Below are 20,898 nucleotides of genomic sequence, written 5' to 3' on the forward strand. Positions count from 1 at the left end.
ACATTATAACACAGAGAAAAAAATAAAAATAATAATTGTATTGAATAGTTTCAGTGAAAAGTCTAACAATAATGTTTAAAATCTAAATACAAAACTAAGAAATGGAAAAAAATCAAAGTGAGTGCTGTTGTACTGCTCAATCTGATAGGATGCTCATTAAAAACTAGTTATAAATTACTATAGTGAGGAGTAAATTATAATAAAATATTTGTGATAAACAAAAAGTACAATATAAATATAAACCAATGTAACAACAGCAACTAGGAAAGAGTAAAATAAATACAATTTCCTGCAGTTTAAATATTATTGATGACTTCATATGAAATCAGAAAACATAAAAATATGGTGCACATATGGACATGAACAATTATATGAAACAGTAACAACCACTGTAAAAGTAGTATGTACATTATCTTTATAATATAGAGCAAGCTGAGCACTGGAGTCATACAGCTCTAAACCACACTAGTAAATGTTAATTGGACTTGAATAGCCTGCATGAGCACAACAGCTTAATGTGTTGAAGCAAACCAGAGCTCTGACATAAAATGCATTACAGGTCTAACCTCAGGCCTTTTCATTCAACTCAATCAAGTTATGCTGAATCTCTACCTGCTGCGCCTAGCAATCTTTAAACAATCACGCCAGTCACACAGTTATTTATACTAGAGCATTACAGCGCCATCTACTGCTATCAGGCATTTACTGTGGTTATGAGACTGTGGTTGTGTAAGGATTTGCCAGCAAAAATCTTTTTTTTTGCATATCCAGTTGGGTTTTTGACAGTCTGGACTGAAAAACCCCCCACATGAAATCAGATTTTTTTCAAAGATTTTATCAAATCTGATTCAAACCAAATTTGAAGGTGATTTGAAATGCAATTCCAATAAGATTTTTACAGATGTGTCTCAGTCTGAACACTCTGGCTTTTCAAATTTGGATTTCTTTTGTATCATTCTTAAGGCGACTCACAACAGCAACGTCAAAACCAGTGACAGAAATGCAGAAAGTATACATTCAAACATGTATACCAGTCTCTTCCGTTGCGGAGTTTTTCCTGTGCGAAGGAGTTCTTCACCGCGACTCGACAGGGTGCTTATTTTGAAAGAGAGATAATGGACCTCCATTTTTCCTGCATCCGTTTTGAAAGCCTCGTCACATACGTCCATACGCCTACGTCATTACAAAAGCAACCCATGCAGATAGGTTGATTATATCTGGACACACAAATCTTATTTAATCACTTGCAATTGATAGTGTGGACAGTCTACCTCAAAAAATCAGATTTAAGAAAAAAATCAGATTTGCCTAAGGAGGAAGCTTAATTGATGACCATGACCTTTAATGTTCAAATGCAGCGAAAAGTGAACGGAGCAGAATTTGTGCAAAACTCAAAGTTATGTGGACTGACCTTAGTTGGCCTTTGAGCTCAGTGAATCGTGGTCGTTTGCTGGGATCGTACGCCCAGCACTTGGTCATGAGGCTGTAGAGGGTCGGCGGGCAGTTAGGAGGCATAGCCAGACGCTCGCCGTTCTCAATCCGACCAATCACATCGTTATTCTTCACGCCTTGAAACGGCTTCACTCCGTACATCAGTATCTCCCACATACACACCCCTAAAACACAAACATAAAGAGAGTGTAGATACACATGAAGACAATCGCAATATTCCACTTTAGATGAAACCCAACTTTAGCACTAATTAAAGACTGCAATAAAACAAGTGGCGTCACTCCCCAATCTACACTATTAATGAAACTTTCGCTACACACACAGGATGGAAAAATCCAAGCTCTACGCCACCTCTTTATTGACACACACATACCTTTTATGAACAATTTTGATGTCCTAAATGCATTATGCTAATGTTTTTGTGGGCTGTTTCAATGTCTGAAGAATGCACATGATTTTGAGTTTCTGATTTTGACTAGAAATCGAATTGAAAGCAGTAAAGCACACACACACACACACTTACCAAACATCCACACATCGCTGGCTGAGGTAAAACGTCTGAAGTTTATTGACTCTGGCGCCATCCATTTAATAGGTAGTTTTCCTTTAGAGGCTGCAGAGAGGGAGAGAGAGAGAGAGAGAGAGAGAGAGAGAGAGAGAGAGAGAAAGGTATGAGAAGAGTCTGTTCCAAAAGTCTGAGACCACTAGTGAGAATACTTCCATTTAGGCATTATTTTCTAATTCAATGCAACAATTTTCACTACAAATTATATTATCAGCATTGCAATTTGAGTGAAAACAGTGCAGAACAGTGCAGAATTTAAAATGTCTTTATGTATACATTCTTCTTTTTGTAACATGAAATGATTAGTTGCTTTTAAAACATAAAACCTGTCTATTTTGAGGTTTAATTTAAAAAAGGCTTTTGTACCCCAATGTGTACTACTGTTCAAAAGTTTGGGGTTGGCATTTGGTAAGATTTTTTTTAATTATTTTGAAAGAAGTCTGTTATGCTCACCAAGGCTGCATGAATTTGATGAAAAATATAGTAAAAAAAAACAGTAATATTAAATTTTACAACATTTTGAGTTACAACTTTAAAATTTTAATTTATTTTCAAATGTAATTTATTCCTGTGATGGCAAAGCTAAATTTTCAGCAGCCATTATTCCAAGCTTCAGTGTCACATGATCCTTGCTGAATTTTGGTACTGATCTGGTGCTCAAGAAACATTTCTTATTATTATCAATGTTGAAAACAAGTTGAGTGGCTTTATATTTTTGTAGAAAATGTGATTTTTTTCCCCACGATTTTTTGATGACTAAAAAGTCAAAAGAACAGCATTGATTTGAAATATAAATCTTTTGTAACATTATAAATGTTTTTTACTAGCAAGTTTTCATCAAATGATTTTTTTTTCTTCCAAATTTCTCAAGTGTCAACACGATCTTTTTTCGATTAAATTTAGCGCATAAATTCAATATCAATACTTTAAATGTTGCAAAAATTAGTTTGGACATTTTTTCTTGAGAAAATGGGCTTTAAGGCAAATAAGTGTGATGCTACGTGACAGAATATGTTTAAATGTGTAGTTGTATTAAGTGACAACTCAATATTTGAGATCTCAAGGTAAATCCAGGAAAGTTATTCTAACGTTATTCTAAGTTGTGATGGCTAATTGCAACACTACATAGTTCCCACAGGCCAGACCTACCCGGAGACGCCATCTTTGATGGCATAAGCTGCGGTGTTTACAAAGTTTTGCAAGCAAATTTCGAATATTTCTTTCTGTTTATAATGTTACGCAAATCATGAAGAGACAAAATGACAGAGATTATAAAGAGACTCTATTAACACAAGACAGAGAGAGGTACAATGCGAAAATTTCAGTCATAAATGGTGTGGTTCCGTATGCGCTAACGAAGGAAGCACTGAGCACTGATTATGCACCTTTGCCTCAGATACAGTATTTTCATGTGTACCATTATCTGGTATTGGCTTGGAGTTTTTACGTATGTGAGCAATTCCGAGCCTGGAAATCACTGGAGGCGTACAATCAGCTTGCCGAGGGTCGGGTTGGTGACCTTTGCTCAAGTGCAATCAATGGAAAATTAGTCCTCATAGCTAAGGTATGAAGCATGATGCTAGACTATCTGTCTATTAAAAAGCCATAGCCTCCACAACTTAATTCCTATGTTCCCCTTAAAACGGTCATCGGTGCTTTCTGTTATATGCATGTACTTATTTGTACACTGAAGAATAGGGGTGGAACGGTACATGTATTCGTATTGAACCGAAACGGTACGGGCGTCATGGTTCGGTGCATGAATATAAAAATAAATAAAACTTGTGTGCAAATTAATTAATGTAATGCGGAACTACTTTATACGCGGGTTCTTTAGGGAGATTGCAATGCTGGAATGTGCGCGCGCGTGTGTGTGTGTGCGAGTGAGTGAGAGGCGCGGGCGCGATCGAACAGTGGAAACAATGTTATTTTTGTATGTTTTTAATACCTCGTCATTTTGTTCATACAGCACATCATTCAAACTGCAAAGTGTTAACTTATATTTGTTTTGAGGGAGTTTCTTTCCTGTTTATCCTCGCCAGCCATAACCTCCGTCATTGTTCTAACAAAAGCTTAGTCTTCTCACATTCATGAAGTCTAATGACGGGTATGCTGTAAAATCCAGATTTAACTGAACCTCCGGCACGATTTGAACATCCATTGACCCAGCAGGAGATGACCATTTTCACTTTTTATCACGAAATTAACTCGTTTCAGCTTCTTCTTCTAATGTTCTGCCCACAGCATGCCCACAGTAATGGCGCCGGGTCTGCAAATACCCGTAGGTTGTGACGTCATGTAGGAACTATGTATACTTTTTTCAGTGTATAAATTCGGAATAGGCAGTTGTTTCTCATTTTAAAATAATCAGAAAGCCGTTGCTGAATATTGCTTGATCATCAAGCATTGATCTAAATAGTCTATATACATGTATATATACATTCTATATACATACATAGTCTATATACATTCCCAGAACGAGTATGATACTGATGATATTTTTGGTACTTGCCGATACAGATATATATAGGCTTTTTCTTCTTTCATTTTCACACTTAATAATGTCTGTTAAAAGGTACACAAAAAAATCGACAGTGCCTTCATACCTTTATAATAAGAGCTGTCCTCCATGTATCTAGACAACCCGAAGTCTCCCAGTTTCACACAGTCCACTGAAGACACAAGAACGTTACGCGCCGCAATGTCCCTAAAAAAACATTAGGAAAGAACATGTTCAGTAGACACCTTTAAGAACTGCCTTATATCCAGACTATCAGTACAATATCAGTAAAATAAATAATGCATGCAGAAGAACAACTAGATAGACAACTAGGCTCCTGATCCTTCCTGCAAAAACATTCAACAGGAAAAGGAAGTGATGACTGCGACACCAGCAGTGTTTGCAAGATGTGAACACTTACCTGTGTACAAAGCGTTTGCTCTCTAGGTACGCAAGGGCTGTGCTGAGCTGGTAAGAAAACAGGATAAGCGATGCTAAATCCAGATTGTACTTCCTAATCTGAAGAAAGGAACGCAACTGAAAAATAAAAGAGGGGGAGAAAAAAAATGGATAAATATATCAGTAAATAATTAAAGAATATTACGCAAGCTTTATGCAAATGCAAAGGAAATTTAACTACATTAATTAACAATTAACATATACAACACTGTCAGAGTAAAAACCAATGATGAACATTAGATGGAGCTGTTGTACAGGTCACAGGAAACCACAGCCTATATCCATGAGTTTCTCATTTTGCATTACTATGTTTTTTCCTCCCACAACTGTGACGACACAAGTGATCTTAAGTGATCTTCACAAGTAGTCAGCTCTAAATAGAGGTGTAAACAAGGTTCAAATCATTTTTTGTGATTAATCAAACCACATTTAGTGATGGTCTGAAACAACCGCCCCAGTGAAATAATGAGAAAAATAATACAGGCATTCAGTATATGCACTAAACTTAATGTAATATCTTGGTTATGTCTGCCATCTGTATGCTGCAACATACAAAAAAAAAAACATGCAGATCATGAGAAGTTTGCATATAATGTTTTTTTTATATATACAGTATATACGTGCTTGAATAATTGAAATGCCTAATATTTGAAACAAATAAATTAATATAAACCAAATAATTATAATGTTACCTTTGGAGATTTAACACAAGCTGGAGGTTATTCTAACTTTAAGTAATTTACAATTTGTAAGAACATTTACATTGTTATAAAGTTTTGTCTTAACAACGATCTTAAAGGGATAGTTCATATATTTTCTTTTGTGTTCCACAGAAGAACAACAGTCATATAGGTTTGGAACGTCATGAGTAATAATGACAGAACTTCCATTTTGGGTGAACTATCCGTTAAACATTCCTATTTGGGAATCAAAATAAAATCAGTAATTTTTAAAGTTAGAATTACTCTAAAGTGTTTTCTCAATCTGGCCCCAGATGTGAACAGTATGTGTCTTAGCTGTCCGCTTTTTATCGGATCACACAAGACAGATGTTAACACCAGGTGTAAATAGGGCTTTAAGGTAATGCAGAACCCCTGTAGAGACTTTAGAGAGTTTTTAGTTTCCCATCAGGATGCTCATTTACCTTCATTCACAGTGTCTCATGGATTAAATCATCTGAGAAGTGTTATGACAAACAGCCTCCGCTAGCAATCATCTTTACTACGCCTTTATGGCCAGTTTATGAGACAAGCAGTCATGATAGATTCATCCAGCTTTAACCCGGCTGCCATCTTTGCGAATAATGTGAGCTTAATGCATTTAATATCAGGACATGTTCCCTTGGACATTTATGACGTGTTCAAACCCCTTCCCCAAACCCAATGCAAAATGCTACACATAACCCGGATTGCCTGCCATAAGTAAAAAAAAAAGAAAAAAAAGCCCTACCTCTCCCAGTGTGCACAGCTCCATGATGATCCACACTGGGTTTTCTGTGATGACACCAATCAGCTTAACAATATGCGGGTGATCAAACTGTCGCATGGTCACTGCAGGAACACAAAGAGACAAAATCAGACCAACATCACAGCTATGACATTTCAGCAGGGCGTACTGCAGCATATACAGTATAACTGCATTTGTTATGAAAAACATACACTTGCATTCAAAAGTTTCGGGTACAGGTTTAAGTAAAATTGATCAAATTAATCAAAAGTGACAGTAGACATTTATAATGTTACAAAAGATTTCTATTTCAAATGAATGCTGTTCTTTTGCTGTTCGGTTTCAACATTGATAATAATAAGAAATGTTTTGTGAGCACCAAATCAGCATACACTGTATTTTAAAACAGAAAACAGATCTTGTAAATTATAATATTTTTATAATATTATTTATTGTAATAATATTAACAAATATTACCGTTTTTTACTGTATTTTTGATCAGATAAATGCAGCCTTGGTCTTTATGACCCAAAATTTAAAATTGTAGTGTACATATTTGTTGTTGCATTCATAACGAAAGAACAATATATTACTTGCATAGTATGTACTGAATTTTTTTTATTACATCGTCTCTTAAACAATTTAGTATGTGTATGTGTTAGGTCACAACATGTTGCTTAAAGTAAAATCTGGGTCCTGAGGCAAAACCAGATGAGAACTACTAATTTATACATAGTGAAAGCTTGTGATATGAGGCCCCATTTGCTTCCATAGTACGGAGAAAAAAAAGCTAAGGAAGTCAATGGGGCCCATCAACTGTTTGGTTACCGACATTCTTCAAAATATCTTCTTTTGTGTTCAGCAGAAGAAAGAAATTCATACAGGTTTGGAACAACTTGAGTGAGTAAATGATGACTTTTTTGGGGGGAGTGAACTATCCCTTTAATAAGTGTGGTATGACATTTATAGGTGATATTCAGAATAGTGGGATGTGCATCATGTGCATCTAAATCAGACAAAACTGTATTATACAGATAAATCTAATCAACTGTGAAGGATCTATAAAAGCTGTGGTAAAAACATCATATCCTATTTATTAGTGCCTGACCTTTCCTTCACTCTCTCTCATACAAGCACCTGTTCAAGTGTACAAAAGCCAACAGCTGTGCTCTTACAAACTCCACATTCTGAAAATGTTTGGAGTTTCCGCACCAATTAACCAAAACACATTCCTCTTAATTTAAGTGATGGAAAGTTGACGGACACAGCCATGTGAATGACGCAGATATTCAGTGCTGTTATGGGCTGCTGGGTATCAGAGATTTTACACTCACAGGCCTCCTGGAGGAACTTCTCTCGAACGCTGTCCGAGGTGCAGTTCTTACACGTCTTTATTGCCACAGAAAGTGCTGGGTTCTCCTGACGGCAAAAAACGAAGCAAAAACAAGTATTTAATAACTGTTTTAGTCCAGCTTCCCGTTTCATATGACATCATTATTTCCTATCACAGTGAAAATTATACTTTAATAAAGACCACTCAAAAGTGTAGGGTCAGCAAGACCTTTTCAGTAAAACTTATCCTTATGAACTGAGCGGTTTAATCCAAATGTTCTGCTTTATATGATCAACATATTCAATTTAGGCTTTTTTTCACATATAAACATTCATCAACTCACACATCAGTTGTGGTAAACGGATGCTCAAGCATGTTAGCTTGACATGCGCGAACCAATGAGGTTCATTCTTGTGTTACGCAACACGTTTGAGCTTCTGCAAGAACAAATAAAGTTCGTTCTCACACATTAAGCAAGTACAGATGAGATTACCATATCTTATATACAGAATGTGTGTCTCGTCTGAAAATTTTGATTCAATTCATATGGATTAGTTTTACGATCACTTAATGAAATTTTTGAAGCACCAAAGTGGTAGTTGCATAGACTGTCTATGGAGGGAAAGAAATCTCTCAGATTTCATTAAAAAGAGCTTCATTTGTGTTCTGAAGATGAACAAAACTCTTACGGGTCTGGAAAAACGTTTTTATTTTTGGGTGAACCCTTTAATACTTTTATTCAGTAAGGATGAATTAAATTGATCAAAATCGACAGTAAAGACATTGTAACACAAAACATTTATTTCAAACAAATGCTGTTCATCTTTTCATTAAAGCAGCACCTTTTTCAACAGTTTGTTTGATGAGCACAAAATAAGCATTTTAGAATAATTTTACAGGAAAAAATTTATTTGAAAAGTTATTTCAAATTCGAATAATAAAATTTCACATAATTACTGTTTAAATAATTTAATAAAATGTAACAAGTAATTTATACCGGACACAAGTAGATCCCTTGATGGACGTCTCCAAACTGGCCCTCTCCTATACAGCGTCCCAGCTCAATTCTGTCTCTTTGGATCTCATAGTCTCTGGCTGAAAGACAAAATGGACCTACAGTGAACGAACACTTAAAAATATAATTTCATTTATGATTACCACAGGTCACTTTGCACTATGTACTCAGAAAAATAACCAAGAAACCATGCAATTCTTTACTCCATCTGAATCTGTTCATATATGCTTTCCAATATAGAATCTATCCCATACATATCATTAAAACACAATTATAAAACAAAAATGCAAAGAAGACTCAGTAAAGAAAATATACCAAGGTTTATTCATCAACAAGAGAAAAAAATTGTTACTGAACAAGCCATTTATATGTAAAAGTGTCAAAGCCAGTTTGGAGCACCATTAGTGGAACTTGAATGTGTCAGTCAAAACGCAGCATATATGTGGGTGAATCCCCCCAAAAAACAATGATCTCTGTTTAAACCATCAGTAAATAAGGATATAAAGATTCAACCAAAAGAAACACAGACAGGCAAAGCAAAAGCACACAAACACACAGGCGCCACCGTCACACATGAAGTCTCAAGCATATGAAGGAAATGAAAACAGCAGGAGAAACAGCTTTACCTTCATCTAGTCCATAATATTCTGTTGTGCCAATAACGAGAGAAAACAAAGTGGCAAATATAACACTGGATAACATTAAGATCACCATTAACTAATAATGAATTCCTTTTATAAAATAACATTTTAATAAATCTTTACAAACGCTAAAGTTTTGTTATCACGGCCCAGTGATTTTCACACTTATATGTTAATTTCACAGTTGTGGGCAGCCTATTTAACATTAAACAGCATAATTTCAGCTTTAAAAAAATACTACCCATGGAACAAATACATATAGAAAAACATGTGTATATGTATCTATAAAAAATTTACTTCTTAATATTACTCTAAAAAAAGGTAATTTTGGGGTTACAAACATACAAGATTATTAAATTAAAAACCATAATATATGATATAGCTAAATGTTTGTTCTATTTATAAAACAGACGTTCAACATCATATCCATTTCAATGCTTCACTTGTGTCCTATAAGCACATGGAACAGCGTCCATGTGACCAGGATTGGTCAATACATGGATTTAGTTCTGTTTTTATAACACAACTTCCTATATTCAAGCCCACACTGAGCAAATGATGATTGACTAAGATGCAAGCGCACAGAAAGGGAGAGACAAAACTGAACGCCACGTTACAGAGTTCAGTTTCAGACCTAAAAGAACAGCTAAGCAGAAAGCGACACCGACTCAAGCATCTATAAACGTCTCAAGAGCGTCTGTGTCTGTGATGCCAAACAGCATGCTCAAAAATCTAGGAGATAATACGAAAGTAGGTAAGGAACATTTGCAGAATTATATATTTGCTTTAGGGGATGCTTTTACGATATACAACAGCTGAACTAACTCAAGAGGTTTACCCTCCAGATTCATTTAAGTCAAATTTTAAATATATTCAAAATATACAACCTTGAATTTCCTATAGTTAATATTTGTGGACAAAATACACAAAAAGGATTTAATTTTAGCAGATTGATTCAGTTTTAAAGTGAATTTTTAAGCCAGAACACATAATACTGGTCTGAGCTCAGGGTAAACCTGTGATACTCACTGGAGGGCATGGTGTATGTGTCCTCTTCGTCTATGATCTCAGCGTAGTCGTCTGTTTCTGAAAAGGGAAAACAGTATTTTAAGTCCTAATGAACCAGGACCAGATAAAAACAGCCCTTCCAAAACCAGAAGCCCCCTCAGAAACATGTCTTCTCATCTCTTGCACAACTCACACACTCCAACGTCTCTTTCCCATTAACGCCGCAGTGCTAAGTTTAAAAGTGTTCGGAGGTCTATGTATTCTGCAGGAGTTTGAGTTGGCTTCGATCACATCCTCGCAGCTGTGATATCTGAGTGTGTGTTTAAAGAGCGAGTACATCTGGCAGTGAGGCGGGGATTTCTTTCTAAAGCATTGGTGTCATTGGGAAAAATAGATGAAGTCATGGGTAATCTGACAGCTATTGTGTCTGGTTTTAAGGAAAAAGTTATGTCAAATATTCTCTACTCAGCTATGCAGCGAAAGTCAATAGATTTTGACAGCTTGTACTGACTGTCAGTGAAGTCCCACGAGTGGAGTGCTGTGAGCGAACACTTTCCCCTTACTGTGAGAGAAAGGGATGCATGTTTTCAGTAGATAAAGTCTCCAACATGGCTGAACTGAATAGTTTTACGAGATAAAAACAACATCACATTCCACTGTAAGCACACAGATACACCTAGGTATTTTGTTTTTCTGGAGTTCACAGGACTATAACATGAAGCTGAATGCAGTCAAACTGTGATATCAAACAGGAAAACACTGAAGCAACTGTTTGCTTGTCTTCTGAGCAGCAGGCTTTAGCAAATAACTCTTCTTGAGTGAAAAACTTCAGCTCACTCTGATACTTAATATTCGCTGAAAAATATATATCTGTGTTGAGCTAATAAGTTCAAATACAAATGGTTGGGAGTTCAGTTGAGGCAATATGGCTGATCAATATAACCGAACAAAAACTTTATAAAAAAAATGATTTAAATGTATTAAAATAACTGATATGTTCGTCAACATAATTTTCACCAACCAGGCATTGTTGAAAAGTTAAAAATGTAGTTAAAAAAAAAAAAGAGTTAAATACATAAGCAACAATAGCAATTCTTACCTATATATATTTTTTTTATTACAACACAAGACTTTTTTTGAACATTTAAGAGTAATTGCGCAAATTAATCATTTAATTTTTTTTATTGTGACTGAAGTTTAAATTGATAATATATCATCAATATATATATATTCTATATTCTAAAACTATTGTATTAACAGGCTATGGGAAACCTAAATGCGCATTAGAATCATTGACGTATTCACATTTCTTTTGTCAGCAAAATCACACACTGATCAAGATGACTTATAATATATACTGTGAATAGCCCGCTCAGTTCAGCAATAAGACAAAATTGGACTTTACCATCCCCACCAATATCATCTGTGGATCCAATCAGCATGCAAAAGATTTAAGAAGAGAGACAGAGAGAAAGAGAAAGCATTAGATTAATGTCTTTATCATAACAGATAGAAGGAGAGGCAACAGCACAAAAGAGTATTTCATGGCTGTTACACAATTCAACAAAACAAAGCCCCAAACCATTATTAGCAAGAGGAAGTTCTTGAAAAAAGCTTTAGATTATATTAAATGTACACATGCACTATCATGGTGAGGGACGTCCTAGTGATCTCTATTGTTCTTGCACTGAGATAATGTCATTTTCTTTCCCGTAAAACTCACAAAACTTTTTGTATTTTTATTAAGACATTATTTTGTGTTTATTAAGCCAAAAGGTTCCTTGTGAGGAACATTGACCACTGTAATTTAGGGGACATTCTACACACAAAAGTAAGTTGGAGAAGGTTTAGAAAGTAACTGAAGGGTTTGGAGGAGTTTTAGAAAAAGTGCAAGAGACTCGACCACATTCATTTCAACTCGAACAACTTAGAATTAATACGATCTCAACTGTCATTCCAGAAAACATAAGAGGTTCAAAGAACACAGCTGGAATTAGTTATGGATTAAAATTCGTTATCAATGAAAATGCGAGGTCACAGTGCAGTCCTCTTGGATAAGTCTTACCTGAAATGGAGATTGCTTTGGCCTTGACTCCTTGCAACCGTTTCTCATGGTTAGCTGATCTGTGTGACAGAGGTTGAAGAAGATGAATCATGTACATTCTCAATCAAACTTAAATCACAGCATGACCTTTTCTACACTGAAGCCACTGTGCCGGTTCCATTAGCATGTGCAGGGAGGATGACATAACAGATGGGCACTAGCACAGTCACATTAATGGGAGCTGGGCTGCGCGTCACATTAGTTGAGGGTACACTGAGAGATTCCACATGTCTGAGCCAAAGAGGCCAAAGGAGCAAGAACAGAGTGTGTAAGAAGAGCTGAGTCTATCTAATGAAAAACTGTGGGTATAAACTTACTTTGGAGCCTTTGGGATAGATGGAAGAGCTCTCTCTCCTTCTGTTGACAAACATTGACAAATACAATTTAAATGTGAAAACCAAAACAGAAATAATAACAAAAAAAACAACAACAACTGAGTAAGGAATATAATTTTCATTTTCAATCAGAGTTTATTTGATGATTTGAGGTGACATGAGCAACAGTGACTACTGGCAATGTGCAATAGCTGTGTTTTATGCAAATGAGGAGTGACAATGGAAGTGAATCCAGTGAAGATCATGTGATAATTAATGAGTGAACATGCTAGTAACAGATCCGCATCGATTAATAAGGTCAATTAATTTGTCAAGATTTTGTTTTAGCTTTATTTTTAGCTGACTGTATGTTGTTTTGCATATAAAACATATGTACAGATCAAATGTTTGGGGTCTGTGAGATTTGTTTATGTGTTTTTGAAAGAAGTCTCTCACCTGTGCTGCATTTTTATTTATTAAAATACAGTAAATGCAGTAAAATTTAAAATAGCTAAAAGTCAGTCTTCACATGATCCTTCAGAAATCATTTGAATATGCTGATTTGGTGCTCAAGAAACATTTCTTATTATCACCAATGTTAAAAACATTGTGCTGCTTGATATTTTTTGTGAAAACGTGATTTAAAAAAATTCAGGACTGTTTTGATGAATAGAAATAAAAACAATTTATTTTAAATATAAATCAATTTTACATTATAAATATTTTTTTATTACTTTTGATCAATATAATGTGTCCTTACGGAATAAAAGTATTCATTTAGGTAAAACTTTACAATTGTTAACATGAACTAACAATGAACAATACAGCATTTATTAATCTTGGTGAATATTAATCTCAACATTCACTTATACATTTAAAGCGGCACTATGCAGGATTTCTGTTTTTTATCAAACAGCGATCCCTAGAGTCGCTGTAGAGTACTTGTATTTAACGTTAATGTCGTAAATACAACTCACGCAGAGCGTATCTGCACTCACGGCCTCTGCACTTCATAATAATAAAGTAACCTACCGCGTTAGGCTTACCTGAGCCTAAATGCCAGATGACACCAATTAAGTTACATGTACGTCGCATTATTTCGTAACAATGTCCGTTATGATGTTGTAAGACATGATTATTGCAATTTATCATAATAGTTTGCAAATTGCGCTCATTTACACTATTTACAACGTGTAGGCTTATTTATGTCCTGATAATTATGTGAGATATTGACAACTGTTCTCATGATAATCGCAGGAATCAACTTTAACAGTGAAAGCCTGAGCGAGTGGGACTCTTGTCCGGTTCCTCGCGGTGTCAGATTCTCGTTACCTTTTTCTAGACTCTTCCAACCGCTCTTTCTTCGTTTTTTTCGCCATTCTGAAAACGCAGGTCCGATGTTTACTCGTGTCTGACTCCTCGCTCGGTCAGTCTGCCGTTTCCTTTTTCTATGTTCTTCCGACAATGCTTTTCTAGCTTTCTGCTTCTTATATGCCGGCTTTGCCATGGGATGATAGTTGTTCTTATAGCTAGCCAGATCCTGGATGGGGGGGGTGTATGCGTGTAATGTGTGCAGTGCCGTAAAGCAATTTGTTACATTGCGAGAGCTGAAATCACGCGATACTTCCTGACGGCGGTCCGCCGGCCCAAAATTGCAAGTGCGGTTTTTCCACTCACAGGCACCAGAGGGGGGCGAGACGACCACCATTCAACACGAAAAGAGTCATATAACCATTCCAATAACTCCTAAGCTGTTCAGTTAAGCTAAAAAAACTGTATAGTGCTGCTTTAAGATCGAAAGTTGTATCTGCTAACGTTTAATGCACTGCGAAACTACCATGAACATGAAAAATTGTATTAACTAACATAAATTAAGTTAATGCACTAACATTAACAAATGAAACCTTACTTTAATTTCCTTTTTTTTTTATCACAAACTTTTGAAGAGTAGAGTATCTTATTTTGTCTGAGATCTGTATTTGTGTGTATATGTATGTGTTTGTGTTCTCACCTTTCTGTACACGGACAATAAACGATGAGGAGCTTCCGTTAACAAGTCTACAGTAGCCGTCAATGAGATCGGCCATGTTCTCCGCAGTGTTCAGTGTTGTAGTTGTAACCGTCAGAGGCTGAGAAATGCACAAGAACACTGTACCATTATATACATGTACAAAAACCACATACAAAACAAAATAATACACTGAAAAAGGTGTGGGTGTTACCTCAGGTGCTCTAGCCACATCTAACTGCAGCATTCCCTTCCTCTCTCGCTCCTCAAACTGAATACTCTTCACTTGCGTGAAGTTGGCGAGATGTGTTGGCTACACAAAGAGATACAGACTTAATAAACACTGTACAGATGTCTATCAGTTCATTCCCCCATCAAGAGGACTGCACAGTACTTACGTTTGAGCCTTTGTCTGTCAAGTAACTGATGCCTTCCTCTGGTCCGATGGCCAACTCCACAGAAATCACCCAGCTCGACTAGCACACACAACAGCAGACACATTCAACTCAAACACTTCATGAAACACAAACAAACTAATAAATACAATGCAACATTATTTTCCAATCACATTGACAAATGATTAAAGGCTGTATCCATTTAAATAAAAATAAAAAAATAAATAAATTGACCATTTGGAGACGATATTCATCTTTTAGCCAACAGAGGGCACTACAGACCATTAAATTACCATCAGGAAAGAAATAATAAATCAAGAGAGTTATTAGACTTGTGGCTTTATTTTAATGAATTGAATTAATTCAACTCAACTCACCCCGAGAGCACATTTAAAACACTCCTTATCAAATCTGTATATAGGGGACAGGATCTCAAAGAATTTGAGGATACACTGCTCATCGTTCAGATTGGCGAATTGTTTGAACGTCTGTTGGATCAGTTTCCGCAGGGATTTAGCCTGAAAAGACAAAACACAATTACTTGTAATCAAATTAAGCTATTACTCACAATCCCTTAAAAGTGTTTTGTTTATTTTAAAGACTTTTTCCTATCCGAGTTTAATATGCATTGACAACTCTAAGCAACTCGTGACTTAGAAAGATTGTAAACTGTGAAACACTGCTCTGTTTCCTCTGGCTCAACCAATGGCGTACATTTGGGACGGGACTAATTGTTTGGTGCAAAAATTACACATTTCACCTTAAGGTGTTACACAACAAGAACCTTATTTCAACAAACTGGGATATTTGAACCTTTTAAAAGGAAAATGCGTTCATAACTGAATTTTCGAAATTAATATTTCTTCACAGAGAATATCAATCATTTTGATGGCACAATACAAGACTAAGACCATAGCCAAGGAAATCGCTCAAATAAAACCGCCTCAGTAGAATAATGACAGCCATCTCAATAGGGGATCTTATAATCTAAATTTAAACCGTTTTCTAATAGCTTTAAAATGAGTCTTTAATGGTGTAAACAAGCTGTGTGTGTCAAATTATGTAAACACTATCAAAAAGTATTCATTATTTAGACATGATAAATAGCCAATTAGAATCAGTGTCCTCTCCATAAGAGATGGAGAATGTTTGAAAAATCTAAAGATCCTCAAAACTGGTCGGTAATTCTCTATTCCCTCCTGACATGGGCTTGGGTTTCCATGGCAACCAATGAAAAGGCGGTGATTTTGGGTTGCTTTGGGGTAGAATGTAAACTATGAAAAGGAAGAGCAGAGGAGAGCGAAAGCCACAAAATATGCAGAAAATCCCCTTTAACAAAGAAAAGGGAAATCCCTTAGGGGACACAAACGCTAAACCTCAATTTTTAAATGCATTTAAACGCACACAGAATTGCGATTTAGTCTACATCTCAATGAGCAATAATTAAAAATAAGAAGCACAGAAGCTTCTGACTGCAAAAATGTAAACTGCATAATTTTCAGATGTTAAAATATTTTTCTTTACATTTTTTTTACATATATAAATTTTTATATTTTTCACAAAGAATAATGCCCTACAAGCAGCTAAAATAACAGTAGACATTCATGCCACAGCACACTGAAGACTGAAACGGACTAGGTAGGTCAGGTGGAAAAGGAAACTGGCTCCGTGGCAAACTGCATTTCATTAGAACGGTTCCCTTCAGTGGAGGGAGAGGGAGAGTGAGAGGGAGAGGGAGAGAGAGAGAGAGAGAGAGAGAGAGAGAGAGAGAGAGAGAGAGAGAGAGAGAGAGAGAAAGAGAAAGAGAGAGAGAGAGAGAGAGAGAAAGAGAGAGAGAGAGAACTGGGCCAAATCATCTCAGGGGTGTGAGACCGCAGAAGAAGCCAGGTAGGTAATAACATTGATTTTGCCTGAACAATAGCATTTTCTCACATTCAATAAATCAAGACAACCACCGTTTTGAGGAAGTCATCGCAGGAGCATCAGAAATGTCTTACCTTTACTGAATCTAATAAACTCTTTGGAAAGAATCTCCGTAAACCAACGTCCTTCCTGCAGGGAGAGAATACAGAAAGACACTGAGTTCAGTTTTCAAAGAGAGTAAAACCTTAGATCAGTTTTTGGAGTAAAAACACAAGAAATGAGACAGCAACTTGTTTGAGGCTGAACCATTAGTAGAGGTTATCGTCTCTTCCAGTGTAAACAGTACAGTAATGGAGCCGCTGCAACACTGCAGGAGATACGCAGAGATCAATTATACTCTACTCAAAATAGATCAGACGGGTTTCAGAGGGCCATGCAACACGGACTAGTTATTCTGACCCATATACACACAATCTGAAAGAAAAAAGAGATGGAGAGAAACCTCTAACGGTTCAAAGACCTAGAGTACTCCTTTCAGTCTAATATGAGCTTGTTTTGAAATACACAGCATTACATCATAAGGTAACAGTGCTCAATATGATAATAGGAGTAATATGAGAACTGATCAGAATTTAATTTAACACATTAAATAAAGAAAAGCGATGAGCAAGTTAATAGTGACAGCAACAAGCAGTACTGCATTTTGCTAGCCATTTCTTTTTGTGGTGTCATACCAAGTTTCCCTAGGGAAGCCCATTTTTGGTAATATCAACTTTATCTCACAACAGTGAATATTTCTTCAAACTGCTACTGTATATCTCACAATTGTAATTCTATTTCTCCCAATTTCTCTTCCTGTCCGATTGACCGCTCGCGTCTCTTCCCAACAGACATGACCAGACCTCTGAAGAAGGACCAGGAGAACAGGAAGAACTTCAAATTCAAAATTCTAATTCAAAAAAACGTTATTATCTATCAACCAGTGATAGAAATTTGTCTTTGGTTAAAAAGGCTCACATATACACAGTACAATCACATGCCCATCACAATTTAAAATTGTTACAAGGAAAGAAGTAGGCCTGCCTTACAACCATGTAATCAATAAAGGCTCAAGCCCAATACACTAATGATACTTTTTAGTCTTATTTAAAATAGAAATAGCAGTAGGAATAAAAGAGTTCCTGTACGCTTTCTTTTTGGCCAAAGGAGCTCTAAAGAGGCAACCTGATGGCAGTAACTGAAACGAGCTGTACAAAGGATGAGAGGTTTCAGTAACGATAGTGTCTGCTTTCCTCTTTGCTGCACAGTTATAGAGTGTAAATTTATGACTTGAAATTTCACAAATGTCGACTTTCTCAAAACAGTGGACAGTTTATTTTTAGCTTTCTCACAAAAGAAATCACCTACATCAAAACTAAATGGACCAAAATTTCTCAAAATCAATAAAAACGGATTCGGTCTGAAGATGCATCACATAATTAAATATTGGCACAAGGTTAGAACTGGATACTAATGATCTAAACATAGCAGTACTTACTCTAATAATTCATAATTTGATTTCTTATCCAGGGCATTACCACGCATGTCCCTGAAAAACCTCCTGGAACAGAGAAGAGGAAAGTGATTTGTCTGAATTCAATCCTTAGTTGATAAAAGTCATTGGAAAACACTTACATTTACACTACCATTCAAAAGTTTGGGGTTAGTATGCTTTTTTTTTTGTAAGCCTCTTATGCTTACTAACTCTGCATTAATTTGATAATACAGTGTAAATGTATATTTTATTTTAATACATTTACATTCAAAAAATGCATTTAAAAAATACTGAACAACAGTACTGAACAATATTGTAAAATGTTATTAGAATTTTAAATAACTCTTTTCTATTTGATTATATTTTAATATTTATTCCTGTGGTGGCGAAGCTGAATTTTCAGCTTTCTGTTTCCAGTCTTCAGAGTCACATGATCCTTCAGAAATCATTCTAATATGCTGATTTGATGCTCAAGAAACATATTGCTATTATTATGTTAAAAACAGTTGTGCTGCATAATGTAATGTGTATCACACATACCTGATTTCAATGCAGCCTAGTTTAAGTGCTATTTCTTGATCAACTTGATCGGCAATCGCCATCATATAATCACTTTTCACCTGGGACAGAGAAACATTTGTCTAGGCAAGTCAAGGAGAGAGACACAAGGTGATACTAACTGTACAGGATGGATGACAGAATTTATAATTTCAATCCTCCTCAACAGACCGATATTGCGTGCCAAATAAAAAATAGACAATGATGAGTTTCAATTTACAAGAAACACAGTAATACAAAGCTAATTTGCTATTCATGAAAAATACTGAAGGTTGATAACTGATGCAGCAATACTTTCCTCTCAATCCATGCTATTTGTAATTCGTTTGTCTTCAATTCTTTTGTATAGATCATCACATAAGACCAGGTGGAATTGGTCAGTGCAACTTTTATGGTGTGATTGCACCATAGAACAGAGACATGAACTTATACAAAGGCCAGTCACTTGTCATTAAATGTTTTACAATGATGTTTGTGAGCTCATGGTTTGATCTTTGTAACCTGGCAGTTATCAAACCAGTTACGGACACTGAGCCTTGAACACGAAACCACCACTCAATCCCTCAATGTGGGTGCATCTCATGAAAATATATTTTTCACCCCAAAATAATCACACGTATTTCACCCCAAAAATAATAATAAAGAAATAAATAAATTGGCTTAAAGAAAAATATACCTATTGTAGGACCATTACATTTTTGCATTGTGACATTTTTATCATTGCAATTATGATTCTCATTTTTGCAAAAACATCTATAATTATCTTTTTTGAAATTATAATCCGCATAAATTAAAAGCTGTACAACAAATAACACCATTATGCCAAAATACTTTGTTTATTATTATTATTATTATTATTTTGCAATTCCTTACTGAGATTTGGGAGTGTACTTAGAGAGTGGGAGTACTTAGTTTTACATTATAATTGTATTAAGACAATGAAGCCTACAATATAGTATATTTTCTACCTTTTTTCATTTCGGGGTGAAACATTAGCAAAAGGTTTGCCAGCAGGACACCGGCTGTCTAATTAAACTATTAATCACCTGATGATAAAAGTAGTTAAGAGTTGGCTGGTCCTCAGTAAACTGGTTTAAAAATCCTTTAGGCAAGTATCGAATCCGTAGCTCATATCTGGAGAGAGAAGAGAGAGAATTTAAGAAATGATCTAATAACAAAAAGCACATGCTGTCAGCTCTAACTGAAGTTGCCTGCATCGTCTCAGCATAAACCTCACAATAATCATAAATGATTGGCAGCCGTCACACAGCCTGACCAATCACAACAGATGCTTTAGAAAATGAAGCCCTCTGGTTGAACATCTTTACTGTGCGTCTTGAATCTTTAACAACGATGATGGTTCTGATTATTGAGCTGTTTACTCATCTTCCCTCTCATATGTGACTGATTAGACATGCCGGTGAGACATGATCTTCTAAAGTCTGCCAGACAACACAATTACTGTGGCATCAGTGGCTGCTCCCAGCAGCTGTCTGTCTGGGAGGTAAAATCACACCCTGTTTTCTCACAGCTGGCTCACTGTCTGCTCTCAATTACACTAAATTAGTTCAACACATCTCTCTACCTGAGAACGAGCCAATGCTGTGGCACCTGCCTCATACGTTCAAAACAATTATGTTCTCGAAATCGGCTGGGGATGGTGTACCTGGAACCTGCTGCCATCTGCCTCAGATATGATCCAC

General features: G+C 35.9%; 1 protein-coding gene and 1 long non-coding RNA gene across 19 annotated transcripts in view; one reads left to right on the top strand and one right to left on the bottom strand.

Annotated features, from left to right (window-relative positions):
• The window catches only part of ptk2ab (protein tyrosine kinase 2ab), a 64,576-nt gene that overhangs the window by 18,930 nt on the left and 24,748 nt on the right, over positions 1-20,898 (bottom strand). For 8 of the 18 annotated variants that reach the window (XM_077215534.1, XM_077215523.1, XM_077215485.1 and 5 more), the window contains 18 exons: positions 20,242-20,329; positions 19,178-19,257; positions 18,641-18,703; positions 17,238-17,292; positions 15,618-15,758; positions 15,244-15,321; positions 15,060-15,158; positions 14,849-14,966; positions 12,841-12,880; positions 12,485-12,543; positions 10,441-10,497; positions 8,753-8,850; positions 7,757-7,841; positions 6,426-6,526; positions 4,939-5,054; positions 4,624-4,724; positions 1,976-2,065; positions 1,412-1,616 (listed from right to left, as the gene is read on the bottom strand). In XM_077215534.1, coding sequence (XP_077071649.1) covers positions 1,412-1,616; positions 1,976-2,065; positions 4,624-4,724; positions 4,939-5,054; positions 6,426-6,526; positions 7,757-7,841; positions 8,753-8,850; positions 10,441-10,497; positions 12,485-12,543; positions 12,841-12,880; positions 14,849-14,966; positions 15,060-15,158; positions 15,244-15,321; positions 15,618-15,758; positions 17,238-17,292; positions 18,641-18,703; positions 19,178-19,257; positions 20,242-20,329 — 1,674 coding nt within the window. Of the gene's footprint in view, positions 1-1,411; positions 1,617-1,975; positions 2,066-4,623; positions 4,725-4,938; positions 5,055-6,425; positions 6,527-7,756; positions 7,842-8,752; positions 8,851-9,396; positions 9,418-10,440; positions 10,498-11,824; positions 11,843-12,484; positions 12,544-12,840; positions 12,881-14,848; positions 14,967-15,059; positions 15,159-15,243; positions 15,322-15,617; positions 15,759-17,237; positions 17,293-18,640; positions 18,704-19,177; positions 19,258-20,241; positions 20,330-20,898 lie in introns of all 18 variants that reach the window. The other 10 variants (XM_077215511.1, XM_077215469.1, XM_077215442.1 and 7 more) reach the window with 3 other exon arrangements.
• On the top strand, positions 9,958-19,662 carry LOC143723338 (uncharacterized). The gene is made up of 2 exons (XR_013197087.1): positions 9,958-10,165; positions 17,994-19,662. It is a non-coding gene; the product is annotated as an uncharacterized LOC143723338 (long non-coding RNA).

Source organism: Siphateles boraxobius, unplaced genomic scaffold (genome assembly GCF_051911475.1).
Source record: "Siphateles boraxobius isolate OS27281-9 unplaced genomic scaffold, OSU_SipBor_1 12, whole genome shotgun sequence".
In the NCBI taxonomy this organism is placed as follows: domain Eukaryota; kingdom Metazoa; phylum Chordata; class Actinopteri; order Cypriniformes; family Leuciscidae; genus Siphateles; species Siphateles boraxobius.